Raw genomic sequence first — 27,353 nt, forward strand, 5'->3', positions numbered from 1 at the left:
TATGATGATTTTGACAAGGAAGCAAATTCTGTGTCCATTTATGCTTTTTTCCCCCAACGTTTATTATTTAGATAAATATGCTTTGGTTATATAAACTAATATTGAAAAGTGTGTTTGGATTTTATAAAATTAAATGGCATCCTGAGACACCACCTATCCTCAGCCAATCAATTCTAAAATATTTCTGACAAATGTATAAAGTCTTGCTAAACCACATAATTCGTCTTGAGAATATATCAAGAGACAGAAAAATATATTTGTTATTTTTGAAATTTCTCTCTTGTAGTTGTAATGTAAAATCCAGTAGATAACAATATCGTGTTCTCTTGCTACAAATATTCCAAAATTCCTCTAACAATTTACTTGGTTGAAATTTCAAAGTTCATACTGTAAAAGAAAATGATTGTTTCTTTCACATGAGTTCTTAGGATGAATTAGTTTTCTTGAAGAGAAATTTTACCAAAAGAATGGATCTTTTGAAAAATGTATATTTATGCACTGAGAACAATCAACTCACTTTTCTTTACTCACTAATTTTCTCTGTGAAGTTTTCTAAGGATTTATTTTTCCAGTTAAAATTCCATATGCGCTCGAAGTCCATTGAGTTTAATGGTATCTGAATAGCAACTTTTCCTCCTTTGATGCCAGATATCTTATGTGGAGGCGTTTCTGGAAGCTATCTTAGTTACACTTACATCTCTTGGACCTCGGTGGATACCCAAGTGAAATTATCATTTCATTAGATCCTTTTAAATACATGAGCATTTGTGAAGCTTTTAGAACAGTTGGAAGTAGTTCTAATTGTTGCTTTAGAAATATCTGTTCTAAATATAGGAAACGGCACATTTTCTACATTTCTTCAGGTTTATCCTTGAACTCAGGAGTTGCATTTGCCTGCCAAAACTGACATTTTACTGTGGTTCCTTTTCTAGCTATTAGCTTAAAATGAATAGTTATCAAATATTATTCAAGGGTACCAGGCAAAGCCATATAAGAAAAGAAATGGAAGTTTGCAACATAGAAGAAAAAGTCCTGGATATCTGTGGGGGTAGTTAATGTTAATCGTGCCAAACAAAGAGCAGATACTGCTAGTTATGCCAAGCAGAATGCTATGGCATTTGATGTGGGACTTTGAAAAGAAACCTTGTACTCTTGAGAACATTAGGATATCAGACTTTCAGCTTGGGTTACATTGGTTTCTAGCGGAGAAGACCTGTATAATAGCCTTGGAAACACTCAATAGTTCAGGAAATGCGAAAGCACTGCATTAAAGATCTATGGGACGGAAAATGCATAGCTGGAGGAAGGACAAATCTTCAACATTATTGTCTCAATTTTCTTTAAGTGTTGCTTTTGACAAATATTTTCAGCAGTTATGTGTTTATGGAGAATTTTCTACAGACTTTCTTAGCTTATGTGCATAATCTTTTCAAGAAAATGTGTTAAACCAGAGAGTCATAAATAAATGAAAGTGTAGGAGAAGGAATATACCAAAAAGAATTAGCTCAGATTACCTTTACAGGAAAGACTCTACTTGTGCTACCACCTGGATTAGGAATTCCTCTTGGGTGGTTTTATAATACCCTACATATATTTTATATTGGTTTTTAATATAAAGATCTGCTTTTATGTGTCTGCTTCTCCTGTGAGTGAGCACCATTTTATACCCAACATTGAGCTAAGGCCTGGCTCAGAGAAAAACTCAAGAATTGTTTGGAATTATTAAATAAACAATGGAAAAGTAAATGAATAAATTAGTCTTAAAAATATGGGGCCAGCCCAATGGCGCAGCGGTTAGGTTCGCACGTTCCACTTAGCAGCCTGGGGTTCTCCGGTTTGAATCCCGGGTGCGGACATGGTACCGCTTGACAAGCCATGCTGTGGTAGGCGTCCCACATATAAAGTAGAGGAAGATGGGCATGGATGTTAGCTCAGGGCCAGTCTTCCTCAGCACAAAGAGGAGGATTGGCAGCAGATGTTAGCTCAGGGCTAATCTTCCTCAAAAAAAAAATAATAATAATAATAATGGATGCTTATTTTGTATCAGTTACACACATTGTTAAATCATAGAAGATTACATATTATTCATATCTATCATTTTATAGATCAGCACAAGAAATATATTTTGATTGACTGTGGGTAGACATTTCCTATTGATATGTACCAAGCAGCACATGTTCATTTTTCATCAAAATATATCCCACAGTTCACTAAGATTGTGCATATAGAATTATAGGTTCTGAGGTTTGCTTTAGCTTTGTGATTTCTACATTCAGTTCTGTGGTTTCTACATTCAGAGCTCTTTGCTTAAAATCTGTGTGATATATATACCAAGTGAAACCATGGTAACGAACCATCCAGGATTAGGGTTCACAAGGAGCCATGTAGTATTCTGAAAAGATCCTGGTTTTGCAATCCAATAGCTATAACTTTAACATTCAGTTATGCCAGTTGCTAGATTTATGACCTTGAGTAAGTAAGTTTCTTAATATCTAGTTTCATTTCCCATCTGAGGTGGGCTTTTTTTAAAGTATTTTATGAATTTTGGCAAATGCAGTTATTCAAGAAAATGATATAAGACACATAAATTTGTGGAAAATAAAAGGCAAACAAACATACAGAAATAAAATATCTTGCCAAAGAGCAGTAGCTAATTTCCCCCCCACCTGGACTGCAGCAATGTCTCCTTTACACCTTTCCCTCACTTACTATGCTGCACAGATTTTTTTTTCAGTTCTGTAAATACATTGTAATCTTCCTACCTCATGGTACCTCACTTCTTCAGAGAAAATGTCCTTGACCACCTCTTAAAGGAGGTCTCCTTTATTATTCTCCATTATATAGCAGTGCCTGTATTTTCAGGCAATTTATGTATACGTACCTATTTCAAAGAATTTATGCATACATATATATTTATACAAATTTATTTCTTTGTTCAACGTCTAACTCTCTTCTAGAATGGAAGTCCCATGAGGGTGGGAATTATATGTCTCCCTTGCTCACCACTGTGTATCCAGTGTCATCAGAGTGCCTACAGAGAGCAAAGGCCCAAATAATATCTGTTGAATGACTAGGTGAATATAGGAATGAATCAAATGACAGAAAATACTGACAGCATTGGTGACTATCATTAAGTTAGTCACACCCCATATTGGGTTATAAAATAATATCTACCAATGCAGTAGTCACCTTTCTCCCAAAGAACGGTTGAAGCTTTCACTCGTGTTTGAATATTATAAGAAAAGGAAATATAGAAGTTGCTGCTTTTTGAAGCTACATGCTAGGGGATAAGTGGATTAAGGAGAATGGTATTATTATAGGGTTCCCATCTAGGCCATTTCTCTGGGGTCAAGGGACTCAGGGCATTTGTCTTTCAATCCAACATCTTCACCATCAACTATCACTGTCTTCCATCTGTACCTTCCTTCTTTCCCACCACCAAAAAGAATATTTATTCTTTTACTCATATGGTCTGTTAGAGTAAAAGGCTGTTCTCAACTAGGGCCCCAAAATAGAGAGTGACCATTTGATATTCTACATCAGTGTTGCTTAAATAAAAGAAAGTATCAGATCATATTATAAACGATTCATAGGCATAAAAACTTACTGGGACAGATTTGTCCTATGGTATTCCTATAGAAGACACTAGTTGGTCCTTAACTAAGGGGAATTGTATGGTGTTTCAGTAAGGATTTCAGTATACTTTCTGTGGATGTTTGGCAATTCCTCTTCAAAAGAGTATTTTCTTTCCTTGTAATTACAGAGACTCGGAAAGCTGAGAGACTGGGTGTTATTCTTCCAGTTAATTCACAGTTCTTCCTTGCATCTCTTTCTAGTTCACATTTTATTTGCACAATGAGAATTAATGTGGAAATAAATATATATTTTTATAAAACAGAAAGATAAAATCCACACTCCTAGCTTTATATGAATTTCATCTGGTCAACTATGTCTTATTTCTGTAGCACAGCTTTCAAAATTTGTTCTGTTTTTTATTTTTCAAGATTCTCATTTGTCTCCAAGGGCAATGCACCTAATACCTTTCCTTGTCTTTATTTGAGTTCATGCATTTGAAGAACTCCTTAGAAACTTGGGGTTAATTCATGAACTGACTATAAAATTAAGTAGCTAAAAATTATTGACCTGAACCATGTGAGTGGAATTTAGTTAAATTTGTCTTATGATAAATATGATAATTACTGAAACGTAACTTTCCTCTGTCTTCACCCTTGCCCATACTTGTTATGATCCAGATTCTGCACTGCCTCAAAAATAAAATTAAGATGAGTAACTGCAAGGCAAAGTTTTGTTAATCGAATACTTTATGTACTGATGCATTTGCATTATTCTTTCACCTTTCAATCACTACATTCAAAATTTACTTTAATATAGATAATAATAGAAAATAACACTTTAATACAGCCTTGCCCCATTGCCAAGTGGTTAAGTCCGCATGCTTTGCTTTGGCCACCCAGGGTTTTGCCAATTCGGATCCTCGGTGCGGAGCTAGCACTGCTCATCAAGCCATGCTGTGGCAGCATCCCACGTGGAAGAACTAGAATGACCTACAACTAGATATACAACCTGCACTGGGGCCTTGGGGAGAGGAAAAAAAAAAAAGAGGAAGATTGGCAACGGATGTTAGCTCAGGGCCAATCTTCCAAAAAAAAATTTACTATAGAGAATCAGCATCTGGGCAGGTGAATAGGGAGGGCAGTGAGAGCAGATGTGTCTCTAGACATGCTCCCTCTGTGTTTTAGCCTCCACCACTGTGGCCTTTGCTAAATGTTCTTGACGGTTCAGTGTCTGTGAATTTTGAGGTGAATGGTGTTCAGGAGTTTCACACTATTTTATAGACGCACCATTATGTGATGGTTTTAGTGCTAGAAACCGCTTAGAATATGAACCTCCTTTCTATTTCCTTTTCTCTGAGCTTTAAGTCATGTTACTTCTCCTCTCGAAATCTCAGTTTCCCCATAGCTAATAGAAATAACAATATCTTGGGGCCGGCCCGGTGGCGCAGCGGTTAAGTTCGCAGGTTCCGCTTCTTGGCGGCCCGGGGTTCGCTGGTTCGGATCCCGGGTGCGGACGTGGCACTGCTTGGCAGCCATGCTGTGGTAGGCGTCCCACGTATAAACTAGAGGAAGATGGGCACGGATATTAGCTCAGAGCCAGGCTTCCTCAGCAAAAAGAGGGGGACTGGCAGTAGTTAGCTGAGGGCTAATCTTCCTCCAAAAAAAAAAAAAAAAAAAGAAAAAGAAATAACAATATCTGCCTTGTAATATTGTTGGAGTATTAAGTGAGATAAACACAGACATATATTACATATATTATACGTTCACTGAAATACTATATAGATACACACACAAAGTGCCTATAAAATAATAATAAAAAGCCTAACAGCATAGCAGAAAAACTATAAAATAGCTTAGTCACTTAAGAATTATAATTGGCTAGGAAATATATGAAAATATGCTCAATCTGTAACATGGAAATAAGATAGTTTTTGGTTGGCTTTTATTTTCTTCAGTACTCAAACAGTTGATACTATCTGGAGTTGGCCAAGATATAAGGAAATGGATTCCATATTGTATTATTTTTGGAAGTGTGAAAAGATAAAGCTTTTAGGGAGGACAGTTTGGCGTTATTTATCCAAATGGCAAATATTCATTTCCTTCCAACCAGCAATTGTACATCTAAGTATTTCCTCTTAGAGAAATACTTAATGTATACAAAAATGGCATATGCAAGAATGATAAAATGTGCAAGCAAAGGCGTATGCAAGAATAATGGCAGTATTATTTTTAAAGCAAAATATTAAAAAGTACTTACATGTCCATTGACAGGGGAGTGATCAAATAAATTATGGTTTATGCATACTGTGGAATATCATGCAGTAATTTAAAAAGGCTGGGATAGATCTACATGGACTGAAATGGAAAAGTATCCAAGACGTATCAAGTGGACAAATGTATAATGTGACGTATTGTATAATCCCATTTGTGTAAGAAAACTACTTTGTGTATATACTTACATATAGAAATGCATAGACAAAGATCAGTAAACTAACATTTGTTTCATTTAGGGAAGGAATTAGAATTTGGGAATCAGAACGAAAATGGGTTTTTACTTTTTATTCTATTTACTTCTATAATTTAAAACCTTTATAATAATATTTTTATGCATTTACTTGTGTAACTTTTTTTTAACTTTTTTTTTTTTTGAGGAAGACTAGCCCTGAGCTAATATCTGCCAATCCTCCTCTTTTTGCTGAGGAAGACTGGCCCTGAACTAACATCCATGCCCATGTTCCTCTACTTTATATGTGGGACGCCTACCACAGCATGGCTTGCCAAGCAGTGCCATGTCCGCACCCGGGATTCGAACCGGCGAACCCCGGGCTGCCGAAGCGGAACATGCACACTTAACCACTGTGTAAAGAAATCAATCCCAAAACGAATAAATAAATTCACCAACCACAAAGCCTGACATGTAATAGGCACTTAGTAATAAGTCACTCAGAAGTCCCTTTGCCCTGTGTGGCATGAACCCCAAACCCCACAGTGAAGTGAGGGGATTTCATGGTTGTATTCACATCATACACACAGTGTACATATCCACCTGCTCCACTCAGGTGTCAGTCAGAAACATTTTGGGGAGTCATTCAGAATCAAGCAGCTTTGTGAAAGTTATCTTCTACCAAGGTAAGGTGAAATGGGGAAATGTGATAACCATTTTTCTGAAAAACTATGCCTTATAGTGCCAAGTTCCTTGGAGGTCACAGCGTTGACTTGGTTCGTTGTTTATGCAGATGGGGCTGTAAAGGTCTGTTTTATAGACTTCCTAAAGGCACTGAGGTTATTGAGAGAGCTGAGTCATAGCCAAATCTCCATTCCACAAAAATTTCCTGAGTACCTTATGTGCCAGACATTGGCAGGCGGCAATGGACATACAGAGAAGATCTGACATAAACCTTCCACTAAGGAGTACACAATGTTGTAGGGGTGGTCAGTCGACTCACGTGCAAATATTCTTTTGCTAAAAGAATGTTTGTTGAGGGTCCACCATGAGCCAAGCGCTATTTTCGACACTGGAGATAATGCAGTAAAGAGAACAGGGCAAAGGTCAGCGCCATCATGGAGCTTGCATTCTAGTGAGATATACAGACATACTCAAACTAAGTAAGTGATATATATAGTGTGGTGAGAGTGATAAGTGTGAGTCAGAAAATAAGCAAGAGAGAAGTGACCTAGTAGCTAAATTTTTCACAGATGGTGGGAAATAACCAGGAAGTGATAAATGAAAATGAACAAGGAAGAGTACAGGAGTAGTCTATTGGTAGGAATTTGAAAGCTGTTTTTTGTTTGTTTCTTTGTTTTTAGGGGGGAGCGATGAAGAAGAATGGGGAGATGTAGGTCAAAGGGTGCAATCTTTCAGTTACAAGAAGAAGAACTTCTGAGGATCTAATGTACAGTATGATGACTATAGTTAACAATATGGTATTGTAAACTTGAAAGTTACTGAGAGTAGATCTTAAGGATTCACACCACACACACAAAAAAAGAGTTAACTATGTGAGGTGATGGATGTATTAATTATCTTGATCTTAGCAATCATTCCACAATGTATATATATATCAAATCATCACATTGTGCACTTTAAAATATGCAATTATATTTGTCAATTATGCCTTGATAAAGTTGGGAGAAAAATAAGACTGAATTGAAAGAAAAAATTAGGAGTAAGGGAGATGTCTACTCCATGTGAAGTCAGGTTGATGTGAAATGTGAGGCTGTGAAAAAGAAGAGAGGCCCCCCTGGAGATGGCTGCAAGGAAAGCAGTGTTCTTGGTAGGGAATGTGGGGCAGTGCCAGGTGTGGTGACATTGTGGAGGGAAGTGGATTATCCGTAGAGAAAGCTGAGGATGATATTAAATGGGTTTTCTGATCTTTGACATGAGTTTCCAGCTACATAGTGACAAAGTCTAGGTAGGAGATACTATCAGAAATAGCAGTATCCAGAGACATTTAGAAATTAGAACTCCAGGGATGAGGAATGGCCTGAGATTGACATACCAGGGATGATGATGGATGAGGACAGGGGAGTGGGGCCATTCTTTGCTGGAACACACAGTTGCTGGGACTTCCATTAATGGAAGCAGAGTCTTGTTGAGGGGTATTCATACTTCAAACAGATCAGCCTTCTCTGCATGAGAGAGAGGCTGTTACACTGAGCACTAGAATGCTCCCTCTTGACCCCTGCCTGCTGGCCAGTTTTTGTACTATACTATGCTGTTGCTTTCCAGCCTCTCGGTCACCGTTAGTGCATTATGCATGCACTTAGAGGAGGATGGTGTTAGTGCATTATTGGAGTTAGTGCCTTAGGCATTATACACGTGTTGAAGGGAGGGTAGGATATACAAAGAAGGGCTCCATTTAGTAATAGTAATTTCAATGTTGATGCGTTAGATTTTATTTGTTTTGCTGCTGGAAAACCTATGTGGATAGATTTATCCAAAGATGATCCAAATCATTGTTCTCATAACTCATAACTCTCCAATTGAACTTAGTTATGTTTCTTTTTTACAGAACCTTTAAAAAATGATGAAATGTCAAACTGGAAGAGGAGCTTTTTATTTCTCAGAACTATTTGACAAAAGTCTCAAACACGTTCCCTGATAAAATATCAACAAAATTACCTCAATTAGTTCTACCCCCTGGGTGGTGCTTTTCAGGAGTACTTTTCTGAAACAGCCATCACAAGGATTAAAATTATTTGTTGACTTATGCTGATTATTTCTTATTGCTAAAACTTGCCATTTTGAATGTGCAGGTATAAATATAAGCAAGAGTGAGATAGCGAAAGAAACATCGTTAAAACCATCCAGGAGATCCCTGCCATGCCTCGCCCAGAGCTTTGCGTACTCCAAGAACTTGAGCCAATCTACCTCACTCTTCCAGTCAACAGAGAGTGAATCTCAGGCTCCCACTTCTGTGACCTCAGTCTCTGCTGACAAAGCAGAGCAAGGTGAGCAGCTCTTCCTATTTTCTGGTTCAACTTATAAAGAGTGCTTTTAAACCACTACTTCCTTCCTTTCTTCATCCGTTTTGCTAGTATTTATCAAGCTCTTTAGAAGGAACAGTATACTGTGCCAGACTGATGAAAGGCCACTGTTTGTCAGATGTGTTTTCATTTCTTTCTTATCTTGAAAATAGCCAATCCCATGGGAACCTGGACCTAAGCCTTGCTGTTTGCAGGAGAAAACAGACCAGCTACATGAATATATGACTCATTACCATTTCTGGAGAGAACTTATAGCCAGAGATTAGGTAGACTATGTCAGCAATAATAAACTCAGTTTCCTAAAAAGAAAGACCAAAGACTTTAAATAATACTGGCAATAAAATGTGAAGATTGACCTGCACGAAGATATGGTTGGACAGGTGTTCACAACCAAATGTTGGCTTCAAAGCCTTGGATAACACAAGGGCTGAAATATAGTCAAGGGCTGATGCCACATTAAAGAGACTCTGTGGCTGTCCTCAGGCGCTCTTCTACACACATCTGCCCATCTGAGGCACACCATTATGCCTTTAGACAATTCCTTTTCACAAGTCAGGAGTCAAAGTACAATCAGGTCCCCGTCATTCAGTGGATGGGGTGTGCTTTTACTTGCCCATCCCTCTCTAAGAGGCTGTTGTCTTATGAGAAGGCGTTCATTCCCTTATGATTCCTTAACGTTGCTTCTTCCTCTGGAGAATTTGAAAATACCAAGATTCTCTTTTCAATAATATTTCAAAATCACTACTGATTATAAATAGTCACCTTACACCTATGTCCAATAAGGAAAGTGACTAACTGTTCAAGAGGATGAAGGTATTAAAATATAATAGAGACTTATCTTTCCCTTATTGAGTGAAATTTTAAATAACTAATTTCAATTCATTAACTTAAAAAAATTCTGGAGGTTTGACTATTGTTTGGACATCAGTCACCATGGTCATTTTTCTAACAGTTGTTATGTTTTTATTTCCCAAAACTATGAAATGTCTTTTTTTTTCAGTTAACACCGAGGAGGATAAAAAAGACTCTGTGCTCAAATGTTCTTTTGCTGACCTCGGTGATTTTTGCTTGGGTGAGTTGATTTCTAGCTCTTCCTTCCTCCTTTCCCCCTCTCCAAAGGTAAGCTGTCTTCCTCAAATCTAGAATATTATTTTTTTAAGAAAAAAAGAAAAAATTCATGCTTTGTCTTTAGCATTTGATGGGTGAGTATAGTATTCTAAGGTTAAAAAATGATTAAGGTATTATGTACAGTTTGAAATTCAAGTAATATAAGAAGAATTGTAATGAACAACAATCTGGTAACCAAAAAAAAAGTTAACAATTTCTGCTGCTAGTCTTTTGAAAATTTCTTTCAATTCTCTATTTATACTCCTATTTCTAGATTTATCAAATTTCAGAATTATCTGTTGACCCCCTGTTGTGCCACATAACGGTTTAGCCTATTTGCATAACCTTTCAATTTTTCATAGTTATATTACCATTTAAAATTTTAAACCTCTCTGCTGATTAAATCTATAACTTTAAATAGTACATCTACGCCTTTATACCATACTCTATCACATTTCAACAATATCTCCTGACTCCTCACTTGGCAAATTTATTACAGCTATGAAAATAATGTTTTCTGCAAATGTAGCATCCGCTATCACTTCTTTTTCTACGGTCTCGAGTTGTTAGGGCCTCTCTGCCACTCTTGAATAGCCCTATAGTCAAGGTCAAATTGATTCCACTTTCCAACCCTCCATCAAATACTCAAAATCATGCTACACTAAGCTTACTTTTTTGTTTATATCACAAAGTTTTGTTAGTTTTATTTTCCTAGATTATCTGATTTCTTTTTCTTCCTGTGAGAAAAGAATATGCCTTCTTCTAAATGTACCCATTATGTGCTAGATTATTATTTTTATATCCTTCATCTCAGTCTTCTTCTATAAGAAATTCTTGGATTTCATTGACTTCTCATTGTGTTACTGGGTTAATTCTAGTTCCTAACATCCCATATATTCCTCTTTCTTAGTTTCCATTCTCATTGTTTCAAAGCATATCCTTAAGCAACTACCTCTGAAGGCTTATGTTAGATGCAAACTTTCTAAGTTATTGTATATTTGAAATGACTTCCGTTTGCTCTCACATTTCATTGATGTTGCTTGGTTATAAAATTCTAGATTAAAAATCATTTCCCTCTAAATTTGTAGACTGATTCATTGTCGTCTAGGGTCCATTGTTAATGCTAGAAACCCATTGCTGTCTGATTCTTGTTCCTTTGACATTTATTTTTTTCTTCTCTCTATACATTTTTAGTATCTTACTTTACTTTTTGTGTTATAAAATTATACCACATTAAGTTTACATGTTTGTATGTGTGAGTATATCCATGTGTGTGCACACTTATGCATGTGCATGTACGTGTGCATGTGTGTGTGCGTGTGAGTGTCTTCAGTCATCCCGCCCTAGAGATTATTTGCATATTTCATATTTCATATTTCAGTATGTCTCATGCCTCCTTTCCACCTCTGTGTAATTTTCCTGTAATTTATGCACTTTTATTTCCTCCTTTTTTTTTCTGGAAGTCCAATTTAAAAGTTAGACATTTTCTTTCATCTTATGGTTTCAATTTCTGCCTCTTTTCTGGAAGATTCCCTGAATTTTTCTTCTAAATGTCTTTTTCATTTGTGTGTGTGTGGCGGGGGTGTGCAATCATATATGGGTATTTAATTTCCAAGACACATTTTTGTTTTCAGAATGTAACTTCTCAGAGGATCCTATTTCATGAATACATCTCTGATGTGTCTAATAACATTTGTGATTGTCTTAAGTTTTTCTTTACTCTTTAAATTTGAGTCTGTTTTTCTGGAATCAGTTTTTCTGACTGTTTAAATTAGTCATGATCTTTTAGGCTATAGAATTTCCTAAAATTTCTGTTGATCTTTGGTCATCTATTTACATTTAAGAATAAAAGAACAGGAAAACTGACTCAGAACTCTGAGTGCACAAACAAGTCCTAGAAACAAAAAGACTTCACTCTAGAGTGGCTGGCTAAGAAGCCGTGACTTCGATGACCCACCAGTGTCACACTGAGGACTGTGCTCTAACGTGCCCATTCCCACATTACTGCTCTCGCACCCGGAATTTCTTTAGAGAAAAGGTTTGTGTTTGCATGTTCTGTGGTCAGACCTTCAGTTTTCTTCATGTTTTCACCCCTGATTCTCGCTCCTGGCCTCTGTTTACCTGCCATGTCCAGACATCTCTAGGATTTGGCTAAGGAGATTCACTCTCTCTTCCTGCCTCTGTAGAAATTCTAGGTTAAGTAACTCCATCAGTTTACACTCCTCCATCAGAATTTTGCTTGCCAGAAAACTGTTGTAGGTTCTTACTTTCTGAAGGTTATTTTATCGTAAGATGCAGTCTCCAGAGGAAGGGACTACAAACATACTTGAAAGCTCCTTCAGCTATCTCGAACTCTGCTTCTTTACTATCAACTAGTTGATGATAAATGGTTCTTTGACGAGATATTTCACTGTCTGGACCAAAGGAGGAAACCTGTGCAACATTTATTTTAGGGACTCAATACAGTCCCTAAATTTTATATTTTATATATATTAATTTTATATCTAAAAATCTATCCCAATAAAAATAATAACAGAAATGAAAAACATTTTTGCTCACACTTTTATTTATAAGTATCAAACTTAGAAATGGAAGCAAATTGAATATTCTAGTAATATGGGAGTGGTTAAATAAATTGTAGAACATCTCCATGCTAGAATATCACATAACCATTAATAAATTGTATTATCGAATGTCTAGTGACATGTTAATAAGTGGGTTAAAAAGAGCTTAAATACAAATGTAGACCTCTCAGTTTAGTTAAAAATGTATTGGAAAAGAACTAGAAAGATATGTACCAGCGTGCTAGCTAATAGTGAGTATCTCCACGTTTTGGGATAATTTGTGGTTATATTTCTACTTGATGTCTGTATTTTCTTTCTTTTTTCTCCAAACCACATATACAAATATGACTATGTAAAGAAAAATATTCACATCAGAAGTTTTTAGTAAGTAGGGAAAAATGCTCATATTTCAGTCAAAATAGCCCAGAGTTCTATTGATAGTTTTCAAATCTGAAATTTGAAACTAGTTGATAGTCATCCAGTATTTGGAATAATAGTGATACAGAAAGATTCTATTCTGATCCCCCATTCCCAGGCAATATAATCTTACTTTTCCTCTAACAGAGACAAGTTTCCTCAACCTCCTCTCTATCCTTTTGCTGTTATCACATAAGATTTGCTCAGTTGAGCAAGGCTTACATTCATGTCCATAGCTTGCTGGACTTTCCTATGAGCAATGCCACTGAACTGGGTCTTTTCCTTCTCATAAATTGAATAGAAATAGAATAAAGCCAGAATTTATCAAAAAGTGGTACTATCTGCCCCGACACTATTTTACAACTTCAGAGTGAATTTATTTATAACCTGCAGAAGTTAAGCCCTGAATTTTCAGTAGTGAACAGTTTGGTGGCCTGGCCGCATTGCCTGCGTCAGGGCTTCTCAACTCTGGCCATACATTCAAGTCACTGGAGAGCTTTTAAAATTCCTTCGGTCCCAAATCCAGAGAATCAATTTTAATTGGTCCAAAAAGTGACATCAGTGATGCATACTTTTAACTTTTACCCAAGCAAATATTAAATGTAGCCAGAATTAAGAATTTCTAGGCTAAAACTTATATCTTGCTTCCTTTCTGAGGACATGATTAAGGTACTTTTTCATAACTTTTTAAGCAATGAGCTGTGTTATTAAAATAGCACTCTGAATGACTGTAAATTAGTTATATTTTTGATAAAGCCCCTTTTTGTGTGGATGGCATTGAAGCAGTGCTAGATTACTGTTCCCTAATTAAAGGAAGACAGCCACCAGCAGGCTCATTTCGTATAAAAAACCAAAAAGACCACTTCATCAGAACAAATACACTGAATCAGAGTACAAAGGTCTTTCCCACAGTAATTAATTCTGAAACAAGTTACTCTTGTAAGTTATTTTCTAATAAGAAAAAAAACCCAAAATGAAAATCTTGTCCAAAATATCCATACAGGTGGCACAGTTGCACAGCACAGTTCACTAAAAATTCTCTGAAATTGCTACTAGTTAATAGCCTAACAGTAACTCTAGACGTGAAAACCTTTCTATTCAATTCCATGCATCTTATTTTTGCCAGCTTGCCATCACAAATACTAATATTTTCTCTAAATGCTGAGTGTAATTGAATGCCATAACTCCACATTTCTTTCTTCCTCATTCTAGTGTGTCTCAATCATTTGACATACTTGTATTTATATCTCTCCAAGCATTCTAACTCATACTCAATGTTTTAGCATCCCCCAGCATCATTCTATCATTCTTTCAATTTAAAGAAACATCACAGCTTCTGAAGGAGTTAAAACATGAACACATGAGGTGTTCACCTTTATAATGAAGGTGAGAGTGAGACTAGCTGACTGTAGTATCACCAAACATTACAGGAGTCCATCTGGATGTAACACCTGACTGAGAAATACTCTTTTAGAGTTAGCTGCATATCTACCATGTGTATGTTTTTGCTGTCTTTGAGAAGTCAAGCAAAATGACCTTAAATATACCAAGAGTGTTATTAAATAAAGCATATATTTTATTATACTTATGCTTAAGTATTTTACTTATGCTAAGTATTTTAACAATACAATATCTCTTTTAAATTCAATGAAGTTGCATTCTCTAATTTTGCTTTTATAGTGCAGCTACCAGCTTCTAGCATTGGGTTCGTTATTGCATGGGAGTTTCCAAGTACCAATAGGCTCTGATACAATATTTTGAACCTGACTGATGCATCTAATTAATAGATTTTATTTTTTACAATGAACTGCTTTGAACTGTTTAGAATGAACTACTGTATTGAACAATGAGAATATTAATGCTGTAGCAGAGTTAACTGCATGTGGCCAGCGTTTCACAGAGGATTGATACTTCTCATTGTTCAGAATGAGAGCCATGGAGGACGGAATATTCATGGATCTAGTAATTCAGAGCTGGGAATTTCCACTAATGTTGCCTAACAGAATTTGTAGTATATTATGGGTAAATTGCTCTTTTCTCAGGTAGACATTGGTGAAATCTCCATTCTTCTATCCACTAGCTGTGCGACTGTGCCATATTGTTGACCTCTCTGACCTCAGTGATCTCATTTGTAAATTGGAATTAATGATGCATGCTTTGCCAGATGTTGTATCAAATGAAGAGGCACAGCTCCATCACAGCTCCTAGCACATTGTTGTAGAGATTCAAAAAATATTCGTTCATTGCTTTCTGCAATCTCTTAATAATGTTGTCTTTCACACAAAATTCTGCTGGGTTCAGAGATGTTGTCTTCCTATTATCACCAAAATGTGATTCTTATGGCAGAGTGGAATAACTATAATTTACTGAACTCTTATTGCACAACTCTCTACCTGCATTATCTCACTTAATTCTCATAACAATCTTTTGAGTTAGCTACAGTTATCAACTTCTCTTCACAGATGAGGAACCTGATTTGCCAAGAGATAAAATCAATTTCCAGATGCCAGATAGCTAGCCAATGGAGAACTGAGACTCCAACCCAGGGAGTCTTTGTCCCTCACCTCCTCTCTTAATCACCACAGTGAGGACAGAGGCCTTTAAGGTAGAAAGAGGTTAATGATGTCCATAGAACACTAGCTATGCAACACGTTAATATGTGTCAGACTGGGAGCACGGAAAGATGGCGGGTAACCTTGCATAATAAAATATATTTAGGAGATGACTGATTACAAAAAGCCAATCAGATTGGGAGGTTTAGAATTTTGTTAGGTGTTCTTCTTTCATTCTTTTTATTGTCATCTCTGAGCCTTTAATTCTACTTTTCATACAGCAGCTCACAAAGCCAGGGCACCATTCCGCTCAGTGTCCCCAGCTACACAGATACACATACACACAATCATTCTTGAAAGTGCTGAGCCATGTAACAGTGAATTTGAAATCTTGGTGTGGCAATAATCTTGTCCATTAACCCTAGAGTCCCTGCTACCATCACCCACCCTTTTCCTTGTTCTTATGCTGGAAAATGACAAGGACAGAGAAATTTATATTAACAAGTACCTGATGTTTGATTCTCCCCATGCCCATGCTGCAGTAAAATCAGGTAACTTTGAAATGAAATCAACAGCGTTCATTAAAACCAACATAATTTGAGTCCAACCAACCAAAATATATGTGTATCTAATCTTGTGAAGTCAACATTTTGCTAAGGTGATGAACCGACTCCCTCGGGAAGTGGTTTATATTAGAGCATTGAGGCATTTGTTTGCTTTCTACAAGCTTAGTAGTGTAGCTCGGTGGAGTGTTTATTGGTCTTACTTCTTAAAACAGTTATGGTCAAATGAGTAAATGGTAATTTTGCTTTCATTATGTAATATTAGATCATCTCCGCTAATTTTCATATTAAGATGGTATAAAAAAGAAATTTCTACAATGTTACCAACCTATTTAAGGATTACAGAATTAAGGGCATTACACTGAAAGAACATATTCTTTTCCAATTGTGACAACCTCACAGTCACTATAAATCTTTCTGATTATTTATTAAACACATTAAATAACTCCTCTTGGCTCAATTTTCAAATTGTGTTCGGAATCTGACCCTGCTCTCCACTTGCTGCTGCACGTGCTGTATCCACTGCTATGCCTTGGTCCAGTTGGCCGCCATCGCATGGTGGACCAGTGTAATAACTTTCAAATGGGTCTCTCTGCTCCAATTCTTGTCTCCTTAGAGTCTGTCTTCTACACAGCAGTTACAGGAAGCCTTAATAAAAGGAAAATTAAATCTCCGCATTTCTCCACTCAAATCCTTCCAGGCTGCCCTTTACATTTAAGATGTGAACTCCTTACTGTGGCCTCCCAAGGCCTTATTGGGTATCTGGGCCCGGCCTCCAGAACATATCACTCATGATGCCGCAGCAAATTCAACCTTCTTTTGTTCCTTGCTCATGATAATCTTGCTGTTATCAAAGGGCCTTTCACTGAAAGAAATATGTTCATAATACTTTAGAAGTATTACCTGAAATTATATGATTTATTTTTCTCCCTCTTTCTGTTTCTAGAGGACAGAGACTTTTTCAATCTTATTGAAGCCTATAGCCCAGAATCAAGAACAGTACCTGGCACATAGTAGGTGCTCAAAGAATATTTTTAGCTTCAGTGAAAGGACTGACAAATGAATGACAGAGAGGATATTGACACACACATCTCTTTCAAGAGTCTGCTGTAGAATTCGCCCAACACTGTGCTCTCCCTGATGTCATTCATCACTGTGGTTTTTCTCACCTGTTAGTAATCAATACTTTGTTAGTCTTCTCACTGAGAACGTAATCTGATTACCTTATTCTTTTTCATTTAAGCTGTATTGACAAACCTTTTTGTAGAGCATTTAAAGATCTAATAGTCATCACTCTTCTTAAGAAGTAGGAGGATGCCTTTTTAACGTTACTCTTATGTGAAGTGCTCCCTAGTACTCAGTCATTTAAATGCTTCCTCTTCTGTATTAATATAGCACTTTGGATATGATTATTCACACTCAGTTCACTAGATGATAATAACTGCTTTCTATATCTATCTTATTCGTATTGCCTAGCACATACTATCTACTCAATGAAGGGTAAGTGGATAAGTGGTGATTGCGTAAATGTATGGAAGGATGAATGTGGATAGAATAAACGCTGGCACACTGACACAATGGAAAGCAGCTTATCTGCAGAATTTGCTTAGCTGTGGGATTGACTGAGTACAGCTCCAGCAGTACCCTCACTCTGACTGGCTAGATAGGACTTCAGAACAATGATAGCATTAAGGAGAAATAGATAACAATCGACCTGCAGAGAATAAGCCTGGAGCTTCATTATCACCATGTTCTAACCACTGAGTAAACCATCTATGGACCGTTAGATTTACTCCTCACAGGAAACTTTGGTGGAATAATACTTTTAAAAGTCATGGCATTTACAAGCAGTCAGAAATCCAGTTTCAGGTACTAACTACATCACTAACTACAAGGGTACGCACCATCCGTGCCTTGGTTTCCTGATTTGCGAAATGGAGGTATCAGTATTATGGTTTGATTCCTTCTTATAATGTAAATAGAGATTATTTGAGCAGAATTGGATTAAGAGCTTTTATAAGATACTAGTGAGAATATATGTTGGAGATGATGTATAAATAATAAAGTATGAAAATAACCTTGGGCCATTATTGTTATTATTATTTTAAGCTTAAGCTTGACTACTCTGGCAACCCTGGAACACAGCATCATTAGCCCTGTATGGGAAGGTTGCACAGTTGCACATAAGTGGAGGCCAACTAATAAGATCACTCATGCATATTGAGAATTGTTCATGAGCGACCTCATCCATTTCCTAATGCTCCAGGAGTTATAATACAATGTAACAAAATAATGAAATAAAATGGCATTATAATAAGAATGATTGAGCTGGAATAATTTGGCTATTAAAATCACAATCCTAGAGATAGCTGTCAAGTTTATGGTGTAGTCATACTACTCTGCCATATTGATCAGTTCCCTCAAATCTTGAGCTGATGCTGGTTTGCAAACAAAATTTAGAAGACTTATTGGATTCTCACTTGACTCAACAAAAGCTTTCATCGTAAATCATATTACTGATGATAGGAAAAGGGATTTGTAGATTAAAGTTTAAATTGTTCCTTGGCATACTCAAGGTAATTACATTGTTTCCTATACGCTTCAGCTTTAAAATGAAAGATAGGGCTTTTTTGGTAGCCCCAAATTACATAATTTGTTTTGTAGATTCCTGGGTACTAGAATTGTGAATTTAAAGAAAGACCAAAGAGAGTATATGTTTCTTCAAGACCTTATGTGTACAAGTCACATAAATTTTTCCATTTAATCCTTGGAGAATATTAGTTCTCTTTCCATTAGATCAGGCTCCCTGCTTCAACATATTAAATGATTTTCTTAAGCTTTGAGAATTTTTTTTAATATAACAGCTTTAGTTGAGATGTAATTCCTGTACCATACAATTCACCTGTTTAAAGTGCACAGTTCAGTAGTTTTTAGTATGTTCACAGAGATGTGCACCCTTCACCACAATCAATTTAGAACATTGCGTCACCTCCAGAAGAAACCTCATACCTCTTAGTAGTCACCTGTTATTCTCACCCCAATCCTTCAAGCCAGAGACAACTATGAATTTACTTTATTTCTCTATAGATTATTCTGGACAGTTCATATAAAAGGACTCATACGATGTTTGGTCTCTTCTGACTGGCATTTTTCACTTAGCATAATGTTTCCAGGGTTCATCCATGTTTTAGCATTAATCATTAGTTCATTCCTTTTATTACTGAGTTATTCCACGGTAAGGATAAACCACATTTGATTTAATTATTTGCAAACATTTTCTCCCATTCTGTAGGTTGTCTTTTCACTTCCTTGATGCTGTTCTTTAAAGCACAAAACTTTGAATTTTTATGAAATCCAATTTGTCTACTTTTTCTTTTTTAAAATGTTGTGTGTCTTCCTATCATTCACCTACTAGAGAGCAGTAAGATTTCCATTTGTCATAATCAAAATTATCCTACCTATTGTATGAGAAAGTTGTTCAATGTTTTAGTTGTTTGAAAGTCTATTTTTCTTAATTATTGAACTTTATGGATTTTAAGGCATTATCAGTTGCAAGAAGGATCATCAAATTAATAAGCACTTTTAGGAAAAATGGTTTGCTACCATGTTAAATAAATACACGGACTATTTACTCCATCCTAATTTCAGAAATACTAAAATGTGGGAGAAAAACGTCTTAAGAAAAGTAAATGTGATATATATTTGGCATTGTAATTTAGAATCATTGCTTAAACTATTCACTTTATTTGACATTTAATTGATGCTCTGGGCATATGTGAAAGAAAGGTCTTGTCACCACATGGGGTAAATTTCATACAAGTAAGAGTTTATGCCCTTGATAAGAACCAAAACATGTTGGTGGGTTTCATGTCTATTTCAGAGGATCCTACTGATGGAAGAGGGATTAGCTTCATTAATCAAAATGAAATGTGGTCCTCTTCCTTGTTGCTCTCAGCTATTGATTGGCATTAGTACCAACTCCAAAAAGTTTTTAAAATTCTGCCATTTATGATACAAATAATCTTCTGGCAAGAATAACAGGAAAAGGTCTGAGGGGGAGGGGAAACTACCATTTCACAGCCAAAATAAATAAAATCTTTCACATTTGTTTCATGCTGTAGTTTTTCACTCTTTGTCCTTAAGTTTACATACTTTTACAAAGTTGCATTCAGAAGAGAAAGCACATTTAAAATAAAATATATCAAAATAGTCAAAAAACAACTTTTTAACTGAATATTATATTTGAACTATGTGTATATGTTGCCAGTCTGTAAAATTAGCAATTTAATGGATGGAAAATATTCCCACATATAAGTATACCATTCATTCACCAATTTATTCAGCAAATACTAATTGCTTACGATGCACTATACAGTGAACTAAATGCTGGAAATGTAGCAGTGAACCAAACAGACACTGCACTGATGGCACTTACAGTGGGAAGAGGCGGGTCATAAGATGGCAATTGTTTCTGTATTTTATTATCCGTAGGCTTCAGAGAACATTCTTGTGGACGTAGACTTGCTTTCCTTTAGATTTTGATTTTAGGATCACTCTCCCATTGTGCTGTTAAGACATATTGACACATTTTGTTCCATAAGTTTTACTAATTTATATCGTTACAGAACATAAATGATTATATCAGTTTCCCTAGCATCTTGCCACCAATGGGTATTTTTTATTTAAAAAAAGATGCAAAAGAATATTTATATACTAGCATAAAATAGTACCATTTTTTATTTTAAATTCTTGGTCACAGAGAATATTAAACGACATAAAAATTTACTACTTGTCTGTCGATAGTCCTTATCTTTATCCTCCAGTTTACCTGTGTGACTTACTGCTTCACCTCATCAGGTCTTTGCTCAAATGTTCCTAGGTTTCTCTGAATTAAAATAACACCCCCTCCACACCTTGGACACCTGCATCCTTCCTCTCTTCTATATTTTTCTCCAATGCACCGACCACAAAACATACTTAATACTTTACTTCACTTTTTTTCTTGTTTGTCTCTTATTTGACTGTTCCGTGAAGGCAGAGTTTTGTTTGCTGCTATATCTCCAAGGCTTAAAAGAATATCTGCATAGCATACATGTATAATAAATAATTATTGAACAGATGAATGAGATGTAATTTACCTAAATCTAGGGGAAACATTATAGTATATTCACAAATATCTACTTTGGAACCACATCCAGATGTGTTTCAGTTCTGGATGCACCTCTTACTGGTTTAGTGACTTTGGCATGCTATTTAATTTCTGTATGCCTTAGTTTATTTATTAATAAATGGGGGTAAAAATGATACCCACTTTGTAGAGCTGTTAGAAGGATTGAAGGAAAGAATACGTGCAGAGTTTCTGGCTGTTAGAATGTACTCAGCAAATGTTAACCACCAATCAGGTGTTAGCTGTTATTAAGAGGTCTAGGTATAACCTTAAATGCTTAGAACATTTTAATATAATTGGCAATTAACTGCATCTTAAGACATAATCTGACCTGTCCAATCTTAGTTCATACCACTGCTAAGAACGTGATACTACTAACTGTGCATGGCATTACGTTATGGCAGATTTTAAGCATTACTACTAAAAGAAATTAATATGTGTTTTATAGACAAAATTGTTCTGTATTCTGTTACAATACTAAGTCACATGACTGAACTCTTGAAAGCACTATATATAGTTGTCCATGTCAAAGTTCATATTTGAAAGGTATTACTAGATTGAATAAATTACATCTCTCCAAAAAATTTTCATTTATTTGAAAGGCTAAATATATAGGAATCTGTCTGCTTTTGGATTTGAAGAGACATTTATATCACATGGAATACAATTTTGTGAAGGATGTCAGAAGTTCTTGGTCATACTTACAACCACTATAGATATTTCCTATTTTATACTCTTTTACCTTGATTATGGCTTGTTCATTATTCATGTACATCCTTGTATGTGATTTATATTACAGTGTCTTACCTTTTTTTTTGTCATTCCAATGGTAATTATCATTTTGCAATGTTCTCTTTTCCTTTTTTGAAGTTATAGTTTCATTTCAACCTCCTAATATACGTTTAATCTTTCCTGTAATGTTTGTTAGCATTTCTTCTATGGTTTCTCAGACTTCTTACATCCTTCAGTTAAATTCACATATATAAAATTTTTCAACTTTTAATAAAACAAATTCTAAAATCAACAGTTTTTTTTTTTTTTTTTTAAGAATTGGCACCTGGGCTAACAACTGTTGCCAATCTTTTTTTTCTGCTTTATTTCCCAAAAGCGCCCCCCCCCCCCCCCCCCAGTACATCGTTGTATATCTTAGTTGCAGGTCCTTCTAGTTGTGGGATGTGGGATGCCACCTCAACGTGGCCTGATGAGTGGTGCCATGTCCACGCCCAGGATCTGAACCCTGGGCCGCCGCAGCCGAACACGCGAACTTAACCACTCGGCCACGGAGCCGGCCCCTCAAAATCGATAGTTTTTAATTAAGCAAATAAATGCTTAGGAATCTATTTAATTCTTAGAAATATCTCTATTTTCAAGTTTCAAAAGAGATCTTATGTCCAATAGAGTTTGCATGATTCTAATTTTATTTTCAAAAAGTTTAAGTATGTTAAATAGCAGAGATGCATTTATTTGTTATGAAAGTTACTGTAGTGTTGGCATTAATCCAGTAATAGGCAAGCTTTCATGTTATTGCATTTTTTGCTTATTTATAGGATGGATGGGTCATTTGAAAAATTATATTTGGGCAAACCTTGGGAAAATGTGAAACAAAGAGAGAACAGTACATTTAAAGAAAGAGAATGGTCGTTTTTACTAATCACCAAAAAACAACCAACTCAGCCAGCTTTATTTGTGAAACAAAGAAATAGAGGCTTCTTGTTTTTTTTTTAAAGATCTTATTTTTTTCCTTTTTCTCCCCAAAGCCCCCCGGTACATAGTTGTATATTCTTCGTTGTGGGTCCTTCTAGTTGTGGCATGTGGGACGCCGCCTCAGCGTGGTTTGATGAGCAGTGCCATGTCTGCGCCCAGGATTCGAACCAACGAAACACTGGGCCGCCTGCAGTGGAGCGTGCGAACTTAACTACTCGGTCACAGGGCCAGCCCCTAGGCTTACTTCTTTTTAAAAAAATAAGAGAGAGAAAAGGAAGAACAATAAAAATGAATGTAATTTTCTCTCTCTCTTTTCTAGCCCTAGGAAAAGATAAAGATTACATGGATGAATCAGAACATGCTAACTATGACCGATCTCGTCTCATTAAAGACTCTGTTCCCAAAGATAGTTCTGAATCCAAGACAAGATTGTCTAAGGTAATGCAAATTAAACTGCCAGTAAGTCATGTGAAGACCGTAACTTCTAAAACCATTCAGTTCTTTTCAATATTAATCTATATTGTGCTGGAGAGTATAAGAGGGCGTACAGTTTAATAGACACCTTTAAAGACTCAAAAATGAAAAGTTACGTGTAGACGTCATATTCATTTATATTATCAAACAGAATTTTTAAAAATCTGAAATGTAAAATTATTCAGTAATATTTTCGTTAGGTGTTTATTTCTTCATTTTTCATATTTTTTGAAGGGCAGCATGGTTTAATGAGAACATGGAGTTTAGTATCAAATGGACCAGGATTTGAATTCTAGTTCTGCTGCTGACTAGTTATGATGACTTCAGCAGGTTCATTAAACTTGCTGAGTCTTGTTTTCCTCATCTGTAAAATTAGACTCACGTTGTCTGCTGACAAAATTCTTTGATGACTACGTGAGATAACCATATGGAAGCATCTAGAGCACAGTAAAAGCTGAGTCTATGGCAGGTTTTGTAACAACTTAGAGGTTGAGAATACCTCACTGAAACTTATAGTTCATCAACAAATTAATAACTGGGATGGAGTTCAGTTTACAAGCCCCTGGCTCCAGAATCTCACCATCCCTCAGACAGAGCGATTTTGTGGACTCTTCAGAGCATCTGAGTCTGGTAATCCAACCAGAAGCCACCCTTTTGATGCTTTCCAAGACAAATCCTGGCTCAACGCAAGCTCCTTCTTTTTTCATTGTTTCTTACGGATTAAGTGGAAATGGCTTGTAAAAGAAATTTGCAGTTTAACACAAGGAATGACTTAGCTTTCATTGTCACTGCATGTCTGATAATCTCATCCTTGAATATATATTTCTCTGTGATGTTTGGTTTGGTTCAACTTGGATTAATTTTGCAAAACCCTTCGTTAGTCACCATGAAAGCCTTAGTGAAGAAATGCGGCACAATTTAGATATTACTATCACAAGTGAGACCAAATGGGTGCAGGGATAAATACTTGTGTGAAATTTCTTTATTCCTCTTTGGTTTTGTTTTGCTAAATGGGGTCACTATTTTATGCTAATAATTCTTAGATTATCTTCACCAATCAGGAGTTAATCTCCCACGTTTACTTCATCTGCCTCACTGTGTCTGTCTGATCAACACAATGGATGTTTAGAATGTCTCTGCTATGTCTGTACAGCATTGTTCCAAGTTACCTGAGAGGAGTTATAAGAAAAATTGAGAAAACAACAGATGTTGCCTTAAGATGCTGATAGCACCAATGGGAAGACAAACACAGTATGCTTCACATTATTAGAAAATAAACTGAGATTAAATGCAATCCATGTTACCTGCTTCTTTAGAATTTACCAGATGCCACCAATGACACCCACCATTTCATTTATGCTCCATAGTGGCCATTTCCCAAATATCACTTTGAATAGACTTGAATTTTAGAATATAAAGTTAAGAAGAAATAGTTAAACCTGCATGCATATTTTGTTTTTGGCATTAAAATAGGAGAATGATGTGTGGTGATGGTAACAGACCACAGTTGTTCAATCTAAAATATCCTAGTCTAATGTCTTATTGAATCTGCCTGATTACATACTCTTCTACTCAAACTGTAAAAAATTGTCATGCAAGGTCGGCCCCGTGGCATAGTGGTTAAGTTTAGTGTGCTCTGCTTCAGTGGCCTGGGGTTCAAGGGTTTTCCCTGGCACAGACCTACACCACTCGCCAACCATGCTGTGGCAGCGACCCACATACAAAATACTGGAAGATTGGCATGGATGTTAGCTTGGGGCTAATCTTCCTCAAGCAAAGAAAAAAAGAAAAGAAAAAAGAGGAAGATTGGCAACAGCTGTTAGCTCAGGGCCAATCTTCCTCACACACATACACAAAAAATTGTCATGGATCACCTGAACATTTTGGAGTTGCTCTTCTAACTTTTATCAAAATATGCCCACTTTTATCCTTTTCATAGTTCAAAGCACAGCACAAATTACATTTGAACAAATGGTTCCATTACAAAAAGAAAAAGGTGTTTAAAGTCCATTAGCTAGTTGCTTGCAAAGCTTATTTACAAATGAAGGGCAAAATAATCTGCTCAGAATGTGTTCTTTGTGCACATTTGTCACAGGAAACCTCAAAAAGCAATGACCTATAGGGGCTAGCCTGTTGGCGTGGTGGTTAGGTTCTCATGCTCCTCTTTGGCAGCCTGGGGTTTGCAGGTTTGGATCCTGGGTGTAGACATAGCAATGCTCATCAAGCTATGTTGTGGCAGCATCCCACTTAAAAAAAAAAAAATAGAGGAAGATTGTTATAGATGTTAGTTCAGTGACAATCTTCCTCAAGCAAAAAGAGGAAGATTGGCAACAGATGTTAGCTCAGGGCCAGTCTTCCTCACAGAAAAAAATTAGAAAAAAAAAAGCAGTGACCTATATTTCTACTCTTTGGATGTTTCTGGATACCCTTCAATTTATAAATTTGTTGATCTTCCTCTTATTCTACCCCACCATTAAATGATATGAGTATATATGTGTAAATGTGTATGTATGAAAGTGTATATATTTTAAATTGTATCTTATGTAATTGATGCTATTAATTCATTTATGCCCTACAAAATAGCAACTTCCATATGGCTTAAATTAACATGTATTGATATATATGTATATAATTACGTGCCTGAAGATCTGTGCCTCACACATTATTTGTTGGGATAATTGTACTGGTTGCAACCTGCCCATACATATTATGCAATGTAACTGATATTTTATTTTCTTTACAAAAGTTACTCTATTGGAAAGGGACCATTTTCAAGTTGACAGGAAGGTTTATAAAGAGTTAACAGGAAAGGAGCACAAACTCTCAGGGAAAAGTAAATCCTAATGTAAACTACATTATGAGTAATGATAAATATTGGATTACAGAAAAAAATAGAACTTTCTAACAAAATTTGCCATCAGCTATAAACTAGGTTCATAGGAAATAACTCCAAACCCTCTAAGGTGGTGTCTTGCATTGAATTTATGTGGAAACTCTGTTGAGCTTGTCACCTGTAAAAACAAACAAATGAACAAACATCTAGAAATACATCTGGCTAGTTGACTGGGCATTGTCTGTTACATCTGTTTAAGCATTTGATTTGTCAACCATTGTGCAAACAGTTCCTGAGTGATGTTGGCTCAGCATGGTGACTTTTTACTTTGATCATGTATCCACTGCTTATGATAATTTAGTAAGCTAATATATGGGTAAGTCACTATAGTTTGTTCTAGAATTAATCTTCAGACGAATTATATCTTTAGAATATTTTGCTTCAAATCATGAATTTTTTTAGCATGTGTCCTTTACACTAAAATTATTTAGTGTTTTAGAGATTAAAAACATCTGTAATATTGATATCTAAGATGATTAAGTGATATTGATAAAGTAATGGTGTATCTTTTTTTATTTATTTGGAAGCTACTATTTCTAAAGCTTGGCACTTTAGGATGGAGAAAGATGACAAACACAGGTAGGTTTTGCTGTGCAGATACTGTATGCAGTACAGGATGCATGCATATAAATGGAGAAAGCTCAGAGGCTCTAGAAATTAGAGATGACACTAAATATGGAATAAATCTAGCTTTAGCTAGCCTCAAGTTTTATAATAGAAGCCATATATGAATATCTTATGATCCACCCGATCAAAAAATGAGCAAAGGATATGAACAGGCATTTTTCCACAGAAGATATACAGAGGGCCAACAGGCACATGAAAAGATGTTCAATGTCACTAATTATGA

General features: G+C 36.0%; 1 protein-coding gene and 1 long non-coding RNA gene across 9 annotated transcripts in view; one reads left to right on the forward strand and one right to left on the reverse strand.

Annotated features, from left to right (window-relative positions):
- The window catches only part of ANO3 (anoctamin 3), a 451,605-nt gene that overhangs the window by 250,955 nt on the left and 173,297 nt on the right, over window positions 1-27,353 (forward strand). For all 8 annotated transcript variants that reach the window (XR_011440741.1, XM_070273456.1, XM_070273457.1 and 5 more), the window contains 3 exons: window positions 8,832-9,026; window positions 10,063-10,134; window positions 23,456-23,574. Coding sequence is in view for 7 of the 8 variants with exons in the window: in XM_070273456.1 (XP_070129557.1) it covers window positions 8,832-9,026; window positions 10,063-10,134; window positions 23,456-23,574 (386 nt within the window). In the remaining variant the exon portion in view is untranslated. The remainder of the gene's footprint in view (window positions 1-8,831; window positions 9,027-10,062; window positions 10,135-23,455; window positions 23,575-27,353) is intronic.
- The window catches only part of LOC111774385 (uncharacterized), a 135,140-nt gene that overhangs the window by 83,205 nt on the left and 24,582 nt on the right, over window positions 1-27,353 (reverse strand). Inside the window, exons 2-3 of the long non-coding RNA XR_002809396.2 lie at window positions 20,701-20,831; window positions 17,269-17,434 (exon numbers count right to left, since the gene is read on the reverse strand). This is a non-coding gene — a long non-coding RNA (uncharacterized lncRNA). The remainder of the gene's footprint in view (window positions 1-17,268; window positions 17,435-20,700; window positions 20,832-27,353) is intronic.

This window comes from Equus caballus, chromosome 7, assembly GCF_041296265.1.
Source record: "Equus caballus isolate H_3958 breed thoroughbred chromosome 7, TB-T2T, whole genome shotgun sequence".
Classification (NCBI taxonomy): domain Eukaryota; kingdom Metazoa; phylum Chordata; class Mammalia; order Perissodactyla; family Equidae; genus Equus; species Equus caballus.